The sequence below is a fragment of the Eschrichtius robustus genome, chromosome 8 (assembly GCF_028021215.1).
Source record: "Eschrichtius robustus isolate mEscRob2 chromosome 8, mEscRob2.pri, whole genome shotgun sequence".
Taxonomy (NCBI): domain Eukaryota; kingdom Metazoa; phylum Chordata; class Mammalia; order Artiodactyla; family Eschrichtiidae; genus Eschrichtius; species Eschrichtius robustus.
This window is the reverse complement of record NC_090831.1, coordinates 7,718,193-7,736,249: the sequence shown is the minus strand read 5'-3', so window position 1 is coordinate 7,736,249 and position 18,057 is coordinate 7,718,193. Positions and strand designations below refer to the sequence as shown.

At 52.1% G+C, this 18,057-nt stretch overlaps 1 protein-coding gene across 5 annotated transcripts in view; it reads right to left on the bottom strand.

Annotated features, from left to right (window-relative positions):
* TNS3 (tensin 3) overlaps positions 1-18,057 on the bottom strand; it is a 235,248-nt gene that overhangs the window by 115,487 nt on the left and 101,704 nt on the right. For 4 of the 5 annotated variants that reach the window (XM_068550260.1, XM_068550261.1, XM_068550256.1 and 1 more), the window contains 6 exons: positions 14,331-14,383; positions 13,301-13,472; positions 11,447-11,497; positions 9,747-9,869; positions 6,109-6,173; positions 3,280-3,363 (listed from right to left, as the gene is read on the bottom strand). In XM_068550260.1, the coding sequence (XP_068406361.1) occupies positions 3,280-3,363; positions 6,109-6,173; positions 9,747-9,869; positions 11,447-11,497; positions 13,301-13,450 (473 nt within the window). In that variant the 5' untranslated portion in view covers positions 13,451-13,472; positions 14,331-14,383. Of the gene's footprint in view, positions 1-3,279; positions 3,364-6,108; positions 6,174-9,746; positions 9,870-11,446; positions 11,498-13,300; positions 13,473-14,330; positions 14,384-15,642; positions 15,713-18,057 lie in introns of those variants that run through there. The other variant, XM_068550259.1, reaches the window with a different exon arrangement.

The following is an 18,057-nucleotide window of genomic DNA, read 5'->3' as shown; positions in this document are numbered from 1 at the left end:
TAAATATCCCTGAAAACAAGTGTGAAATGATACTTTTGTAAGCAGAAGGAGTCACTGTGTCGGCCCATCTCGCCCTAAGGCTTCCTGGTGTCACCTCCATACACTCAGCGTGGCTACAGCTGCAGGGGAAGCACGGAAGGTGGGGAGACGTGGGCAGGGCCCCATCAGCTCTGGCCTGTGCGCCAGACCCAGGCTTGCTGGTTACCTAACGTTCCCCGGCACTTCCCCGCCCCGGCCAGGCTGGAAGGATAACACACCTCAGACCTCTTCCAGGCGACCCCCCAAGGGATGGTCCCGCTCCTCGAGCCCACCCTGCAAGCCGGGGCAGGAGGACATGCGGAGTGGCCAAGGCACGAGGCACAGGGAGCCTGCTGGCCTCAGCGGCCACACTCCCTAAAACACACATCCTCGGAGAAAGGATCTGCACATCTGCTTCTCTTGGCAGCTTTCTTGCTTCGAGTTCAAGGTTCTTTCAGACACTCAAGGCATCGTGTCAAAAACTACAGAAATATCAAAACCCAAATAATGCTGTAATGTTGGGGAACTTTCCAGCTATTAGAAACACCCAGGAATCCAATCCTGGTGTCTGCATGCCCAGACTTTTGGCCTCCCCTTCCCTCTACCTCATGGGACACAGGAATGACCCCCGCCCAGGACCTCCCCGGGCTCCTTTCTTCCTCACACCCTCAGGAGAGGTTTGCTGTCCCAAAGAAAAAGCCGGTTACCTGTCGTTTTCCCCACTAACCTCAAAGTGATGGGACCCGCTTGTCCCAACTCCTTCACGGAAGGAAAGGAAAAGCGGAGAAGGAAAGGAGGTCAGAATTTCATCATTTAACTCATCACTTCCATGATGCTGACGATAACTTATGTTGTAGGAGGATTTTCTTCAACTACTTATCAAAGTGAAAGGGCCTCCAAGTTAACGGGAGCCTCTCTGACACAGCAGGTCCATCAGCCCTGCAGGAGGTTACCCCGGGGCCTCCACAAGCTGCCCCTGGGGTTTGCTCAAGGCGACACGTGCAGGGAGAGAGAAGGGCTCTTGCCCGAGGAATTCTGCTGGAAGCGAGCAACCTCCAATGGGCCATTGCAGGCCAGGCTGCTGCAGGTCAATGGCTCGGTGGCTTTTAGGAGTGAGGCACAAAGTGACAGAGAATTTGCCGCCTGTCAAATGGACCTCCTGCCTCTCGAGCTCTTAAACCCAGTATTAATTAAGTGAAGGGCGGAGGAAGCTTACTGCTGAGGCTCTAAACTTCTTGAACCACAAACCCAAGCTCTCACCACAAGACGGATTTTAAAATGGTTTCTTGAGTTCAGTCCTAAAACAGCCTGCAACGCTCCCCCTGTGGGCGTTTCGGACCACGGCGATGGGTCCCATCACCACTGAGCCTCTCCCCACAAATGCGGTCATCACACATCCTCCGGGTCTCAAATATTCCTCCAGAGGGACTTATCCATTCACTCAGTTGTTCACCCGCTTCATTACGAGGTGGCGAGCATCTTCCGATGCAGGCGCTGGGCGGGCTGGCATTCCCCTAATCTGTGGGTGCAGGGAGATTAGCCTCAGAATGCAAAATTTAACCCATGCCACCCTCATAAAATGTAAGTACTACAGCTTCTGTCATTGAGTGATGCAGGAGAACCATGGGCACGTTAAAGTGAGATGTTTCCCTTTTTCCACACTCCTTCAATGGTATTAAAAAGCTGCAGTAGGTAGTAAGAAGAAAATGAGGCAAATATCCTTCCCCGGTGCATGCTGAGTTTGGGGGTGGGTAACCCCCTGTTTACCCTCACGTCTCACACGGGCTCACATGAATGTAACCATTCTGGAAACTGCTCAACCAAGAAATGACACTTAATGGTTCGAAATAGATCAAAGGGCTGTTTAACTGGAATACTAATAAAATGCTGGTTTTTCCCAGGCAGCTCACACGCCCTGTGGGACCCTTGCTCAGAGCAGGGCACGGCCAGGCTCTGACCCGCGGGTCCTACATCCACCAGACACTCTGGTCTGAACACAAACAGACCCAGCCATGGGAAACACCCAGGACAAAGCAGGAGGTGCCTCTTGGTGGTCCCTGAAACCCCTTTCCCAAGTGGAAATACTGAGACTCGGCTCTTGACCAAAATATACCTGTGACCTGCCTCCTGGAATCTTCAGTCCCCCCAAGACCGCTGGTCCAGCCCCATGGCACTGGGGGAAAAGATGCGACATGCAGGAAAACCATCTCGGCAATTGCCCGGACAATTCTTGCGCAAATGCCCTGCCATTTGCTTTAAAATAAAAATGCAGTGTTCTTGGCTCCCTGCCCCCATCTGCAGAAGAAGTGGGTCTGGAAGGCACGTGGCTGCTGGCTCTTCTCAGGCCACGCACCTGACCCTCCTCTGGTCCTTCTCCACCTGGGCCTGGTGACAGCGTGGATTCGCCTGGGAGCAGGCAGCAAGAGGAAGTCTGCTCCCCAGGGTCCCTCTGCAGCATCTGCCAGGGGCCACGCCGAGCAGGGGAGGAGGGGAGGTGGGCCAGGAGAGGCCGAGGAGAGAGAAGACTCCCGGGCCTTTGAAGCTGGCCAACAACAAACCTGTGTGTGTCGACAGCTTTATCGGACATAAGCTGCTTTCACTTGCTTCCTACTGCCCACAGACCCTCTGCTAGAGTGGCCGTGACAGAGACCACATGACCTGCAAAGCTCAGAACATCCGCCATCCAGAGACAGTGCACAGACCCCTGGTCCAGGAGACAGAAACCAGTCCCAATACAGTAATGGCACCAACACCAGCAGAGAGCTCGGAAGACCTGATGGTGGAGCGTGTGGGGAGGGAGCCCTGCGTCCACGCTGGAGCCAGCCAGGGGCCCCCCCGGCACCCACACGCAGGGTGGCTCAGCCTTCACCACTGGACACCGACAATCCCTGCCCTCCTAATCTTGGCTGGTCAGGGGAGGTGCGTCTTCCGTCCCTACATTTTTTTTTTTTTTTTAATTGGAGTAGAGCTGCTTTACAATGTTGTGTTGGTTTCTGCTGTACAACGAAGTGAATCAGCTATATGTATACATATATCCTCTCCCTCTTGGACCTCCCCCCCGATCCCACCCATCCAGGTCACCACAGAGCACCCAGCTGAGCTCCCTGCGCTATACAGCAGGTTCCCACTAGCTATCTGTTTTACACATGGTCGTGTATTTATGTCAGTCCCAATCTCCCAATTCATCCCATCCCCACACACACGCTTTCAAATGTAAAATCTCATTCACTTTTTCACTCTGGCTCTGGGACAGATACATACCGTTTCTGGGACGGCTGCATTAAAGCTGAGAGTTTATCATCATAAAATTTCTTCATTGCAAATCTGTCGAGGGCTTGGTCAGCACTGGGGAAGCAGAGAGAGAGAGAGAGAGGGCACACGCTTTAACTCCATGGCCACCGTAGGGGGCCGGGTTGGGGGGAGTGACATGAGACAGGCCCCGAGGCTGTTCTGAGTGGCTGGCACCCACTAAGAGCTCCATTTTGCTACAACCCCTCCCCGAGCATATCCACTTTAGCATCTCTTCTAGGGCCTCACCTCCCCCAGGAAGACGTTCAGGGCCAAGTGGAAGCCAGGCTTGCAGGGTCTGGAGTCCCCCCTGAAACAGCAGCACCCGATCCTAGGATGTGGCACTTTCTGTGCAGCATGTATGGCAGGTGGGAGAGTCACCTGCCTGCCGTGTCTCACCTGTGGGCACAGGCCCGCTGTCCTCACTATCTAAATAACCATCTAAAATAATAACACCGTCTAAATAAGGGGCTGGGCTGGCAGGGGTGCGCAAAAGCAAGGGTCACTTAAGCACTGAATATTTAACATACAGAGCACAGAAGTTTTTCAGAGTAATAAGTATAGTTACATATTCACCTATACATTTTTTTTTTTTGATGTGGACCATTTTTTTTTTAAGTCTTTATTGAATTTGTTACAATATTGCTTCTGTTTTATGTTTTGGTTTTTTGGCCCCGAGGCACGTGGGATCTTAGCTCCCCGACCAGGGATCAAACCCACACCCCCCTGCACTGGATGGCGAAGCCTTAACCACTGGACCGCCAGCGAAGTCCCTCACCTATACATTTAAAAGTATTCCTTTTTCTGGAATTCACTTGTTTTATTAAATGCTGATAATGCATTTTGGTCAAGGTTTATGTTCAGCATTAATATTGTTATCAGTATTCATAATATTAGCACCAACTCCATGTTTATGAAGTCTTATCTTTCTGGTGCTGGTACCAGAATGTTCTTCCTACTTTACTTTGTGACTTGAAGTGTCTGCTTTGATCTGGACACAGTTTGTGACAAAGGCCTTAAAAACGTCTGCTCCCTACGATTACTTCTGAGAACAGTATCTAAGGGGAAAATAGTAGAAATGATCGAAGATGTATTGAGGAGAATTTGTTATCACGGCATGCTTTAGCGTACCAGATCATTAGACGGAAGCAACTGAAATTCTAAAGAAAAACTGCAAACAACCTGGATAGGCAGAATTGGTAAATGCTAAAATACATAATATTCTATTCATCGAGTGGCGAACTACTGCGGCCACTGAAATGATGTCAGGGGAGGCGTTTAGGAAAGAGTGTTAATTTAGGAAAGCAGGTTACAAAAGTCCAGGTGATGTCACTTCATTTTAGTGAGGAGCATTTAATACTGTTACTCCTACTAGTACCAGCAGCATTAACAGCAGCTAGTACCAGCACTGATACTGTTCCAACTGTCTTACACGAAACGACACATTGATTGTCACAAAACCCTGTGAGGCACAGCCATCATCCCCGCTTCCCAGGTGAGGACCTTGAGGCTTAGAGCCTTTCATGTGAATTGCCTGACACGTGCAGCTGAGACACACTTCGATTATTCAGAAAAAGTGGTGCGTTTAGAGAGAGCGTCATTGATAAGCCTTAAGTGAATAAAGCTTAGCCTCCATGCTTTCCAAAGATGCCGGGACTGCCCGTGGCGCGTGGAACTCTGGTTCCAGACAGAGCTGCGCTGTTGTGAGCAGGTGAAATCTGCTCTCTGACCAAATGTCTTTGGCTTAGCAGAGGGATGTGACGTGACCAGGAATCTCAATTTGTCTGGCACACACACAAGTACTTATTATCACCAAGAAAGGATCTAATTTTTGCTCTGGGGTTGGGTTTCCTGCCTGGCAGGCAATGGGCTCCCCAATTTGTTTCCAGAGAAAACACTTGGAAAGTCAAATTTCACTCCTTAACGCTAGAAAGGAAAGGGTTTATCGGCTAATATGAATAGGCTTATATTTCCTCAGAATGGAGTAGTTCATGCTTCACAAAGTGGCCATTGAACAGAGAGAGCCAACGCAGATGCAAAACCCATAAAGAATGATATTTCTGAACTGGGTCTCAGTGTGAGTGGAGACGTGTGTTCGGAAAGGGCATCTGGGTCCACCAGCACGGCCAGCGCCAGGAGGGCTGGCACGCGGCCGCTGCCTCACTCACTGGTCTCGCGGTGCCTGTCGTCCCCAGTGGACGGGACCGGCCTCCTGCTGGCGGCACCCACTCGCCCACGGCAGCACCTCCTGAGAACCGGGCCAGACCAGGCTTCCCGCTCACGGGCCATGAGATCATGAGCAAGCTGCCTAAGTCCACCAAGCCTCAGTTTCCTCATCTGTGAAGTGGGAGCAATGACCGCACGCTCCTAGATTACCTGGGAGGATTGAGCAAGAAAAAGGAAACATGCAAAGTACTTCCCAGAGGCCCACTGCATACAAACATGGCAGCCACGCATGCAAGCCATGGCGGCCGTGGCCATGGCCGTGTACGGAATTTGAGGCATCCAGTGAGACAGCACAGCTCTTCTTCACTAACGGTAATGTTTGCCCCTATCGTTCTTGTCAGAGAATGACAGAGCACTCACTTTATCTTGGACGCCTCCATGAAGTCTTCAGTGTGAATCACTGCACACCTACGAAAGCATCTTTCTCACCAGTGTAAACCCTTAGCTGCAGCTGAGTTTCTAGGCACCAGGGACACGAGCCTCGGCCTCCAGGTCAGCTCCCAGGCTGACCGCCTCCCGCCCACCCAGCCTCAGAGCACCCCGATGCCCACGGCAGTGAGGACGCTTCCCTCCTACCTGGCCGAGACGTTGGTGAAGTGCATGTAAGATGATATGACCACGCCGATGCGTCCCTTTCCGCCCTGCAGGAGACAAGAGCGGTCGTTAGAACAGGAAAGCACTCGTTCAGTCACAGGATGGCAAAGAGGCTGCCTCGGAGGGGAAGCCAGCGTTACCCTCCTCCGGTCCCTGTCCTGGGGGACGGCAGCAACCAACTCAGCAGAGAACACACATATGGGGTGCTGATGGCAGGAGCAGGTGCTAGCCGGGACATCCGAGGACACCCCCGAGGGCAGGTCTGCACAGAGGCGGCCAGTCAGTTCCTCATTTCCCAGTGAGGCTGGAAAAAACTGTGTTGGGCGGAAGCAATTAGCGTGACTTAATCACCCAGGTGAGAGAGACCCGAATGCCCCACTCACAGGCTGAGAGGGCTTTGAGGGCTGCACACAGAGCCTGGAGAAGTCCAGAGTAGCAGGACAGCAGATCCCAGGGTGCTGCCAGCGTCACTGGCACCATCTACCCAGCCCTGCCCTGTCACACACAGGGGACCCCCGTCCGAGGCAGCGTCATGGAAAATGCATCACTCAATCCGTAACCACAGACATGCACAGCCCGGACAAGGCAGCCAACAGTGCCAACAGAAGAAGGTGTCTCGGACCAACAGTGCCAACAGAAGAAGGTGTCTGGAAGCACTGCAGCTCCACGACAGGCCACCTCAACCAGAACCGTGGACTGCCACCTTCTGAAACACACTGCCATGACCCAGAACGGTGACCGGCAAACCACAGCCCACCACCCACTTCTGCCCACCACCTGTGTCCCTATGAGTTAAGAGCCGTCTTAACATTTTTAAACAGTTGAAGAAAAATCAAAAGAATAATATTCCAATGACACATGGAAATCATATGGAGTTCAAATGTCAGTGCTCATAAAGAAAGTTTGATTGGGACCCAGCACGCCTGTTTGTTTAGGGGCAGCAGGGGCTATTTCCACATGGCAGTGGCAGGTGGAAGTAGACTGTGGTGCCCCAAAGCCTTGAAAGTCCTGTCTGGGTCTTTCAAGAAGAGCCAGCAACCCCTGATCTAGAATCCCATGAGCCACCATGGCTGTGTCAACAACGTGCAGATCGTACGTCTATTCCTGAAAGGGAACGATGGAGGAAATTCAGGTCCAAATCTGGTGTGTGACTGTCACCCAGGAGCGTTCTCCTCTCTGTCTCATGAACGTCAAGGGCGCGCCTTACAGAAACTCAGTGCAGACACACCATCAGTCCTTCACTGCTGAACCCTGGCACCCGCAGTTGTAACTGCGCAGCTACTAGTATGGTTCTTGTATAAATTCACCTGCAGGGAGCAACAGCCCCGTCAAGTCAGGCACGCGGGGTGGCTTCACTGGCCCCATCTCCAGCGCTGCTTGTTACGTACAGACAGGAAGTCCTCAAGCACAAACAACATTCTTTAGGACTTGAACAGCTTTTGTCTGTTCTTAACAAAAATCAGAATCGCTGACTACACAAGTCGCAGCGAGTATCCCCTACCGACAGCTCAAGACTAAACCGTGTGGACGTGGGTGAAACTGTCCAGAAGAACCGCAGGCTATTTCTACTCAAAACTAGTGTGAGGGGGGACTTGGGGACAAACACCACCCTTTGTATCCAGCAGGGAGACAGGGCTCTGACAGTCTGGCCTTAGTCTGCTCTCCCCAGGCCAAGACGGTATTCCTGGCACTCCTGGCAGGAAGAACACATTCTGCAGGGCTGGCAGGTTTTGGGGAAAGTCAGCAATCTCACCCCCGCAGCAACGATGATGAACTTCCCTTAATGTCAACATCTGTAAGTTCAAGTCACAAGAGGGCTTGTCTCTCATGGCATGTTTTCTAGCTCATCTCGGAAAGGGTTCATAGGCCACCAGAATTAGGGCAAGAGATAAGCAAACTGTTCCCCAAAAGTTTCAACATGTTCCAGTTTAATCCCACTAACAAGACTTTTCCCGAGAGGCAAGCGTAGTTTTAGAAGAGGGACACGTTTTAGAGAACTCTGTGAGCTAAGTTCATCACTCGTGGCCCGGATGTGGTAAATAATATTATAATTTGTTTCATTAAAAAAGTGAACAACTGAAATGGAATGCGTGGTGAAGGGGGCAGCGTCTCAAGGGCCAGGGACCAGAAGCCTCTGGAGACGCAGCTGGCAGCAGGTCGGGGTGCACCGGGCGGGCATTTCTCCCCAGGGTCAGGCATTGCAGCTGCTCCGGGTGGGTTAGGGACCCCTGCTTCACAGGCCTGTGAAGGGATCTCAGGCAACAGTGGCCCATCAGTATTATCTTCACTGTGTCAAAATCATCAAGCCAAGCCCAATGAAAAATACAGACCTTTTTTTTAATGGACAAGAATTGTTTTTTTTTTTAAAAAAAAGTCTCTTTCTTTAAGTTTTCACCAAAACACAAATGTGGAGAGAAGCTCCTTAATATAACACAGTCCTTGAATAAAAGCTCTGGTTAACTTAATTTAGTAAGAGAACTAAAGGGACTCCCTGGCTGTCTGAGGGAGAATGTAATCGAGTTAGATGTGAGAATAAGGAATAAAAGCAGAGAGCAGCAAACGCATTGTGTGCACCCAGTGGCTTTTCCTCCGGGCCAAGTGACCCTCAAATGCCCCAAGTGTGGGAGCTTTGAACGTGGTCAGCCACTGTCTACCCTCCTTATTCTACAGGCAGATCTCCGTGCCCTTGCAGGAGACTCACACAGAAAGTCTGATCATTCGAAGGGAAGGTTCTTTTACACTAAGGTCCCTAACGCAAAGGGTTTTTGTGCAGCTTTTGAGTGTGAAAAATCTGAAGGAAGAAACACTTTAAGGTGGAAATGTCTATTTTTTCGAGATGCCCTGATGGTCATAAGAATTTGGTGTAAAATATACAGAGCAGGGAGCAGCCCCCTTCTTCTGGGACCGAGACCCAGCCACTGCACTCCCCGCCCCCCCCACCCCCTTCTCAAAGCATTCCTCCCACATGCTGCGTGAGCTCAAGGTGTCTGGGAAAACGGATCAGATCTGAGGAATCCAGGGTAGCGCAGGAAGAGGCTACGAACAATCCAAGGCAGTTGAGAAACTGGAGAAGTAAGAGGAGAGGTAGGTTCCGGAAGATGGGAGGGCGGTAGGAGGAGGGAGGGGTGCAAAGCAGGTCAGGGCAGCCAGGACGGTGCGCTGCTGTGCTCACAGCCAGCCCCGGTCACCCTGCAAGGGTAGACATGTCACGTCCCCTTCGGGCTGACCTGCTTGGAAAGGACCATACGACTGCTGCAGCAGCGTCCTGCCCGCCATGTCAAGCCAATCGGCTAGCGTAACTCAGGCGGCACAGAGCCCAATGCCGTGCATCTTAATAGCCCCCTTCACTTTTTAAAAAGCGCTTCCCATGAAAAACAAAAATGCATGAAAATGAAAGGATTCGCTCCCAGGGGTCCCTAACCTTAGCTTCACCACGTGCAGCTATGCATTCAGGGACCTCTATCCTATACATTCTGAAGCCACACTCTGGGAGGCTGGATGACTCTTTCCCCCCCCACACCCCACTTTAAATAAGTATGAAAACCTAACCACAAACCCCTAAAGAAGCTGGAAGTTAGAGTGAAAAGGTGGGCCCCCTGGGCCCCCAAGCGGGTGCTCACCCTGCAGTGAATGACGACCACGTGCTGGGGGTCGCTGTTCAGCCAGGCCTCCTGCGCCTTGCAGATGGTACACACCTTATCCAGGGGGGGCGCGTGCAGCTCTGGCCAGCCCACGTCCAGAATCTGCGGGGAGAGAGAGGAGGTTTCCTGGTGTCCATCTCCAGAAGCCCTATGAAGCCATCTCATGACGGTTTTTTTTATTTACCAGAATATTTCATTTTAGAGTAAAGAACAACGCTGCATGCTCCTTTTCTAAAACTTAGTGGGAATTATGGCTCCTTTACTGGAAAGAAAAATATGAAGGATTATGTTTTCCCCACGAGACATCTACTCCCGGGTCTTATCTGCTTTTCTGCAGCTGGAATGACAATTCTAGAAAGGGCTTTCGGGAGCCGCTAATGGTGCGTGGCTCATGGGGAAGAGGCCCAGGCCTGGCAAGATCTGAAACAGGAGTTCTTGGCAGGGGCTGCCAAAATTCCTCCCTTCAGACTAAAATCGCAGTTTGGGAAAATGCTGAGAGCCACTCCTCCACACAAAGGGCAGATAACTTCTCAGAGGGAGATGCCTATCACACGTGACACTCCCCAAAGGAGAGGAATGTGCCCAGGAGGGAGGGAGGAAGGCCTTCAAACCTCGGTTACAATTCAGGAACAAAGAAAGTCATCATCACGAGATAAGGAACCTGGCAGGTCTGTGGCCAAAACACAGCAACTCTGAGCCACCTGACACATTTCCAGCTCTAAACCTGAGGGCCACGCAGTGATGTTATTTTTGCTTTCCATTTACTTTTTTAAGACGGGAGGGGAAGGCAGAGCTCTGTCTTATTATAAAAGCAATAGAAATTGTGTAAAATGATGGGAAAATTCAGAAAACTGCTGGAAGCAGGGAAAGGCACACACGCCCTCCACCACTCAGAGCAAAAGCCCATTCTGGTGAATCCCTTACACTCTTTTTCTATGTACATTTAGCATATACCTAAATTCTATATTCTGCCCTTGTTAAGTAGCATTAAAACAGGCAATTCACCATGTTACTATTTTTTTTTATCCTAATGGCTGCAAAATATTCCAACATATGGAATACAGTATGCATATATATACACCATATATACCATAACTTATGCTTATGCAATCTGAAAAATTTCCCCCTAAATCTTTGCTGTTAAAAAGAATAATGGATGGAGAGGGAGTGCATGAATGTACAGAGGTGGCAGGAGGGAGATCTTTGAGGTGAAAATGTTCTGGATTTGATCGCAGTGGTGGTGACACAAATCTACATATCTGAGATGGCACAGAACCACACCACACACACACACACACACACACACACACACACACACTCACAGCTGCTGCACGTATACCCAGTGCAAGTTGCATGCAATCTGTGGACGGTACCAATGTCAACTTCCTGGCATTAATATTTTACTATAAGTTATGCAAGACAGTACCACTGGGGAAGACTGGGGCAGGGGTATGTGGGATCTCCCTGTATTATTTTTGCATTTTCCTGTGAAGTTACAACTATTTCAAACTAAAAAGTGTTAATAAAAAAAAATAAGCCGTGGATATGAACAGTTCCTAGTACCCCTCATTAAGTCATATTCCACAAAGACTTGCTACAAACCCTTTTTGCACGAGCAGGACATTTGCACATCAGGGACATTTAACAAAACTCAGAATATAAAGGGTTAAGATCCATACCTTTGGGTTAAGCTTTGTCAGGTCATATCTCTTTTCCGAAAGGTTTAACACCTACAGAGGGGAAACAAGAAGCTATTAGACTAATCATCGTCCTCAGAGATCAAAGAGGATACAACTGCATTCTCACAGGCTATTTGCCTTCTAGATATAGAGGCTTATAAAAGATTGAAATGTACAGATACGTGATTGTCACAGAATGAAAAGCAAACAAAATAAACAAATAATGACAGCATACAGATCCTACGGGGCTGGACTTGGCCCCGGAAAGCATGGGTTTCCTCAGAGGAAGGAGGTGCGGGAAGGAGGGCACCTGGTCCTCAGGGAGCCCAGGCCCTGACACTGCGAGCCAGCCCAGAGACCCGTGCTACGCCCACGGAGAAGCAGAGCTGCCTGTGGAACCTGACCGCACCTCGAGGAAAGGAGCAAATAAGGACAGCATTGGAGAAGAAGGGGCTCCCCATCCTTCCCTCTCCGGAGATGGACACTGTGGAGAGCTGAGAGGAGGGGTGCTGCCGGGGTGAGGGCCCATGGTCCCTCTACCCCAGAACAAGCTGTCTCCTACACCTGTGGACCGTGGGCCCCGTGAGGACCTTCTTCAGAGGGCCGACGCCTGTGGCCTGACAAGACGGCTGTGGGCAGGGAGGTGTTCTGTCCCCACAAGCACCTGTCGGGGCACACAATTCAGACGTACACGGGGGAGGAGAGGCGCTCACCCCGGGTTCTGAACTCAGGAGCCGTGGAAGACACACAGATTGTTCAGAAAGGTCCCTGTCCCCAAACAGGGTGAGCACCCGCAGCCTCGCCATTTGGCAAGGGGGACTCTGGCCGGCGTGGAGGGAGGGACGGCCCCAGACCCCGGGGCTCAGGCCCCAGGCCCTCGCCGGCTCTCAGTGAACAGCGAGCGGGGCGGGAAGGAGGAGGCGTGGAGGGGACCCCCCCTTCCTGGGCCAGGTGTCAGGACGGGGAGACCGTTCCTACAGGGCAGGCGGCTCTGGGAGCGAGGACGGGCTGGACCCCGCCCTCCCTGCCTGTCACCAGGCCATGCTGGGGATGGGCGGGCGGGCGTCAGCGGGAAAGGTGGCTGGGCCGGGCAGGGGCTGCTGGAAGCCACCCGGAGGTCACCTCCCTCTGCTCTGCTTCCAGGGCCACCCGCCCAGCCCTTTTCGTCATCCAGGAGACTGATAAGGATGACAATGGCTACCTTGCCGTTTCGGGTAAAGATGACCTGCCTCATGCAGATAAATAGGCCGTACAGGCGCAGGTCTGGAGAGGAGCGAGAAGCTGTCATTTAACCCAGAGAGTGGAAGACGGAGCCCCAGGGCCACCCTGCAGGACCGGCACTGGCACGGAGGGAACACGGAAGAGCAAGGGGGCAAGGAGGCCGTCCAGGAAGACGCTGGTCTTCTGCGTTTTTCCTCAACTGGGGGCTCCATCCGACAGCCTCACGTGTGTTTGAAATGGGGCCGGGACAGACGCCGGCTTCTGGACGCCCACCCTCCGTCCCCTGATTCACTCCAGCAGGAGGGAAGGGACGGGGCTTTTGAGACCGGGGATGCCAACCCCAGCAGCTGGGGCAGAAGCCGGCGGCCCTCGGGGCGCACGTGGGCAGCGCAGACGCCCCAGACCCCCGCGGGCCGTGCGCGCCAGGCCGTGCGGCCCCCGTGCGGCGAGTCCCCCTCCCCGGCACCTCTCCCCGTCAACCAGGACCCCAAGGGCGCTGAGCTGCGGAGGGACCGGCCTGCCCTCCCGCCCGCAAGCTCCTCGGTCCCCGCACGTGGGCGCAAACCCAGCGTCCCCCAACGTCCCCACCCTCGGTGTCCCCTCACCGTCCTCAGGCTCGGCGTCCCCGCTCACCAAGTAGTTGTCCCCGTGCTTGGACCGCAGCATGCGCGTCACCTCCTGCAGGCTGTGCAGGTACGACTCCTCAGAGCAGCCCGCGGGGAAGGACACGGAGATGATGCGCTCGGTGATGTAGGTGAGGTCCAGCTCGCGGCCGTCCTCCATGGCGGGGCTCAGCCCTGCAGGCCTGGGAGACACGCGGGAGGCGGTCAGGAGAGGGGCGAAGTGCCAGGACAACGGAAGTCGAGGGGCATCCGCTCACTGTTCCCGCCCGGACCTGATTACAGGCATCTGGGAATTTACTGTGCCCCATCCCAGGAGGGAAACATTTTAAAAATACACCAAATGGTTTTAACAAACTTCCAGGCACCCAGTCATCCAACTTCAAAGCTGACACAGAGCCAACCTTTTTCCACCCATACTCCCTGCTACCTCCTCCATCACTTTGATTGCACTGAAGAAATCCCAGATATTATATGTCATTTCACTTATAAATATTTTTGCATTTATTTCTAAAAGACAAAGATATTTTTAGAAATATCTACAATGCCATCATCACGCCTAAAAGAAACAATATCTTCAGATACCCAGTATCATAAATGTATTTTTTTAATTGGTTTATTCGAATTCAAACAATCACCAAGATTTTTCTTCTCTACCTGATGCATCAGGCATGAATGTAAAAGAGTTTTGTTTACTTTAAAAAAATCAAATCACATTTTTTGACCCTGGTATTAAAAAATAAAGAGCTCATCCCCTGTGATACAGTCAATTCGGGAACTCCCCCCAATGTTACGCTTCACAATCAGATCACAGCTACACAGTTATTTATTGAATGTTTCCACAACCAGCGTTTCTAATGATGGGAGATTACATCCAGAAAGAGACATAAACATGATATTTATCACCTCTGAGCATTTATTTTTAAAAATGAAAACGAAATTAAGATTACTACGGAACAAAATAACACCGTGCCCAGCCTTCCTCTGTGAGATCTGACCCAAGGCCAGAGGCACACGAAGGAGTTTCGGTGATGGACACTCACCTGGATGGTTTGTCACAGCACAGAGAAGCAGGTGTTGAGGATGCCCCCGGAGTCTGCAAATGACAAAATAAGGGTCATTCTCAAGTCCCCTGTCCTGCCAGCCCGCACATCGCAAACCTCAGCGAGAAGGAAGGATGGGAGCCCGCCCGATCCTCTGTTTAATCATAAATGCTAAGTCAGACCCTGGAACTACTGGCTCATCTTATCACCCGGGAGGGTCGACAGCTTATCAGGTCATCTCGGCCCTAAGACTCCAGATCCCAAGTGACACGATTCCATTAACCAACAGCAGGACGGCTTCCCACGTGCGACAGCACAGCAATCCCCCGTCAGGGCAAGGTAAACGGTCCCAGCACATGCAAACGCTTGTCCTGCGTGTCCTGGTATACAGGAGGCGCTCAGCCAACATCGGCCATTATTACTATCATTATTGTTAGTATTGATATTTACTTGAAAGAACCAGTTAATGACTTTGAGAGAATTCTCAATTTTTTCCACTCTGTTTTTTAAAAAGCTTATCCAACAGGGAAAAAAAAAAAAACTCAGGTTATAATTACAGTTTACATAACCCTTCCCTGTGTGTGTGTGTGTGTGTGTGTGTGTGTGTGTGTGTGTGTGTGTGTGTGTGTGTGTGTGTGTGTGTGTGTTGTAAGGGTTATGTTATACTCTGAGGCTATATACACACTCTTTCAGGAGATGCATCCAGCAACTTTGTGAGAAGGAATTATCCCCACATTTCAGAAGCAGGGAAACCGAGGCTCCGAGAGGCGTGAGGTCTTGTCGAAGATGGCAGAGGGGGAGGAGAGCCCAGACGTCCCCGTCTCATCTCCCCGAATGCCCTCCTCTCAGGAAGCTCCTTCCTCTACTGCCTTCTGTGAGCTCCTCCCTGCCCGCTGCATCTAATATATTTTTTAAGTATTGGTGAAATGTAAACTGATTCAGCATTTTAGAAAACAGCTTGTCCATAAATATAAAAAGCCCTTAAAAGGTCTGCAGCATGTGACTTAGCAATGTGAGGAATGACGCTGAGGAAATTACTGGAAAAGTCCGTGAGTCTCTATGGAGAGGGGCGCTCGCTGCGCCGTGACGTGTGTAACAGCAAAAAACAGACAACAGCCTCAGAGGTCAACCACGCGCCTCAGTTACATTAGATAAACCACGCTACCCTGCGGACGGCGACACGTGTGTGGGCCTGGAGAGAGGCCGTGACCTATGACGGCAGCAGCGCTGACGACCAGAGACGGCCACATGGCCGCTCCCCGGTGCAGAGTACATGATTCGCACACAGACCCACTCCCCCCTGTACACGCACACCTGGAAATGTGTGGCCACAGTGCAGGCTGGCGGGGCAGAAGTTTGCTTCTGGAATGTCCCGTTACATTTTTTCTTCTATGTGCATTTTTTTTCCTTTTCTGCTTAGAACATAGCTGACTTCTGTAACTGGAGAGAGAAAGTGTAATGCCTCCAGGGTCAGCTCAGATGAATTTCCAGCTCCTGGTGCGGCCTTCAGGCCTCACGGCCACAGTCACAGAACTCAGACGCCCTCCTGGAAGGCAAACAGTGAGGAAGCCGCCAAGGGTGGACGCTAAGCATCTTGGAACGGGAACATTCCCGGCCCACCAGGGTCACCGCACCGCGGCTGCAGGGGCCTGAGAGCGACCCCGCCCTCACGATGGCCAGGTCACAGGACCTGACCACAGGGCCATCCAGCCTGTCCTTCCTCCCAAGGACCTCACCTCCCTTAGGACTCGACTACCAGCCTCGGCAGAGCATCAGAATCCCGACCAGCCGGCTTGAAGCTGGTTTTAAGCTAACCAGGTGACTGCACTAATCCCCGTGTCTGAGAACCACTGTCCCCGGCAGGAGACACACGGCGCCGTGTACCGTTCCTTCAATTCATGCAACGTTTTCCATTTTGTTTTCTCCTGTGAGTGTGTATAAGGAAGGCACACAACCTATCTGCAATATGAGACACGTACATAATTTATAAATAAGTGAACATAATGTACTGCATCCTATTACACTCCATTACAATTAAACGTAAGTAGGTCTCAGCCCTGGGGGTCAGTACTCACAGCTGACTGGAGACCACTGCTCTCAATTATCAACCAGCACAAAGGGGTTGATTCTGTCTTCCGACATTTACAAACGTCTCTGCATCTTCACTCTGCAAACTCCGGTCTGTGCGAACACACGTGACAAAGCAAAGCAGGAGAGGAGACAGACAACACCCTGAAGGGAGGGAAGGCCACGGGGGCCCTGCGGACCAGCCCCACCAGCTGACGTCCAAGCACGGACGTGACCAGGCCAAGCTGCCCGCCACCAGGCCGCCCCTCCTCGCCGCTTAGCCGGAGAGGGAACTTCCCTTGTCATTCCTGACACACAGAAGCTGAGTTTCAAGGGGGCCACAGAGACTCCCCCAAAAGCCCCATCCTTGCATACTCTCTCCTGGTTTGACTTGAAGGTCCAAGAGAACCGTTTTAGTTTTGCTCTGTAATTCCCCCAGAATTAGCACAGGAGCGCGAGATACTTCCTGCTCCAGAAGGCACAGAGCTGGGCAGCTTCCGGGCCTCGGGAAACACCAGGCCCCAGGAGGGCAGTGGGGGGGGGAGGGGCCTGGAGGGGTAGCACCCGCAGCCGCCTCAAGGCTCAGCCGCTTCACAGAGGGTCCGAGCCAGCCCTCACCCCCAGCAAGTCCTGAGCTCCACCTCCCTTTGCATGATGGATGTAAGCTAGACAGATGATGAATACATAGCTAGATGGTAGATAGGAAGATACATAGATTGGATAGGTGATAGATACATGATAGGGTTAGGTAGATAGATAGATGATGGAAACATACATACACACATACACGCATGAAAGATAATTAAACAAATACATACACACGTACAAGCAATACAATCAGAAGGCCAGGCCTCGGCCTACCCTCCCAGCATTTCTCAGTTTCACCTGCAGCCTGAGCTGTGGCCTTTGCCAACTTACACTGAAGTAACACACACCGATTTAGGACAATCTGACACCATCCATAAGCGTGTAAGTCTGTCAATAAAGAACGAACTCCTTGAAGGCAGGCCCTCTATGCCTTCCAGTACCTGCCCCCATCACCTAACTGGATGACAGGGGCTGGAACCGCCACATACCGACCGTTCACCCGACCCTGCCGGTGAGGTTCCTGGCCACTCCTTAGGTGAGGGGCACACGGGGAGGAGGGCACAGCAGAAGCCTAGCGTAGAGGTGGGCTGAGGGACATCACACGAAGGGGATGCCACTCAGGGGGGCGTGGCCAGTGCCAAGGCCCTGCGGTGGGACTGTCTGCATCTCAGGGACCAGCAAGGGAACCAGGGCAGCCAGAACGGGTGCAGGAGGGGAAGAGTGAGGAGGGGATCTCTAGGATGAAAAAGGGAGGCCCTCCGGCGAGTCAGGGCCCCCGAGAGGCTGGAGAGAAAGCCCCTGCCTCCTTTCCTCGCCATGCTGCCCCTGCACCCCACAGCAGGCAGCCGTGCCTGGGGCGACAGGGCCTGGGTCCATCGACCATGCAGCCCCCCTGGGGCTCACTACGGAAGGCAGCAGTGTTCCACCAGCACTGTCCTGTAAGAGGCCACAGGTGACCGAGGTCAGGAAGCAGACCCACTCGTCGTCGGCCACCTGGTTCCCAGCAGGAACCCCAGGACAGAGATGTGATTATCCTCACTTCACGGTTTGGGCAAAAGCATTCAGAAGTCCT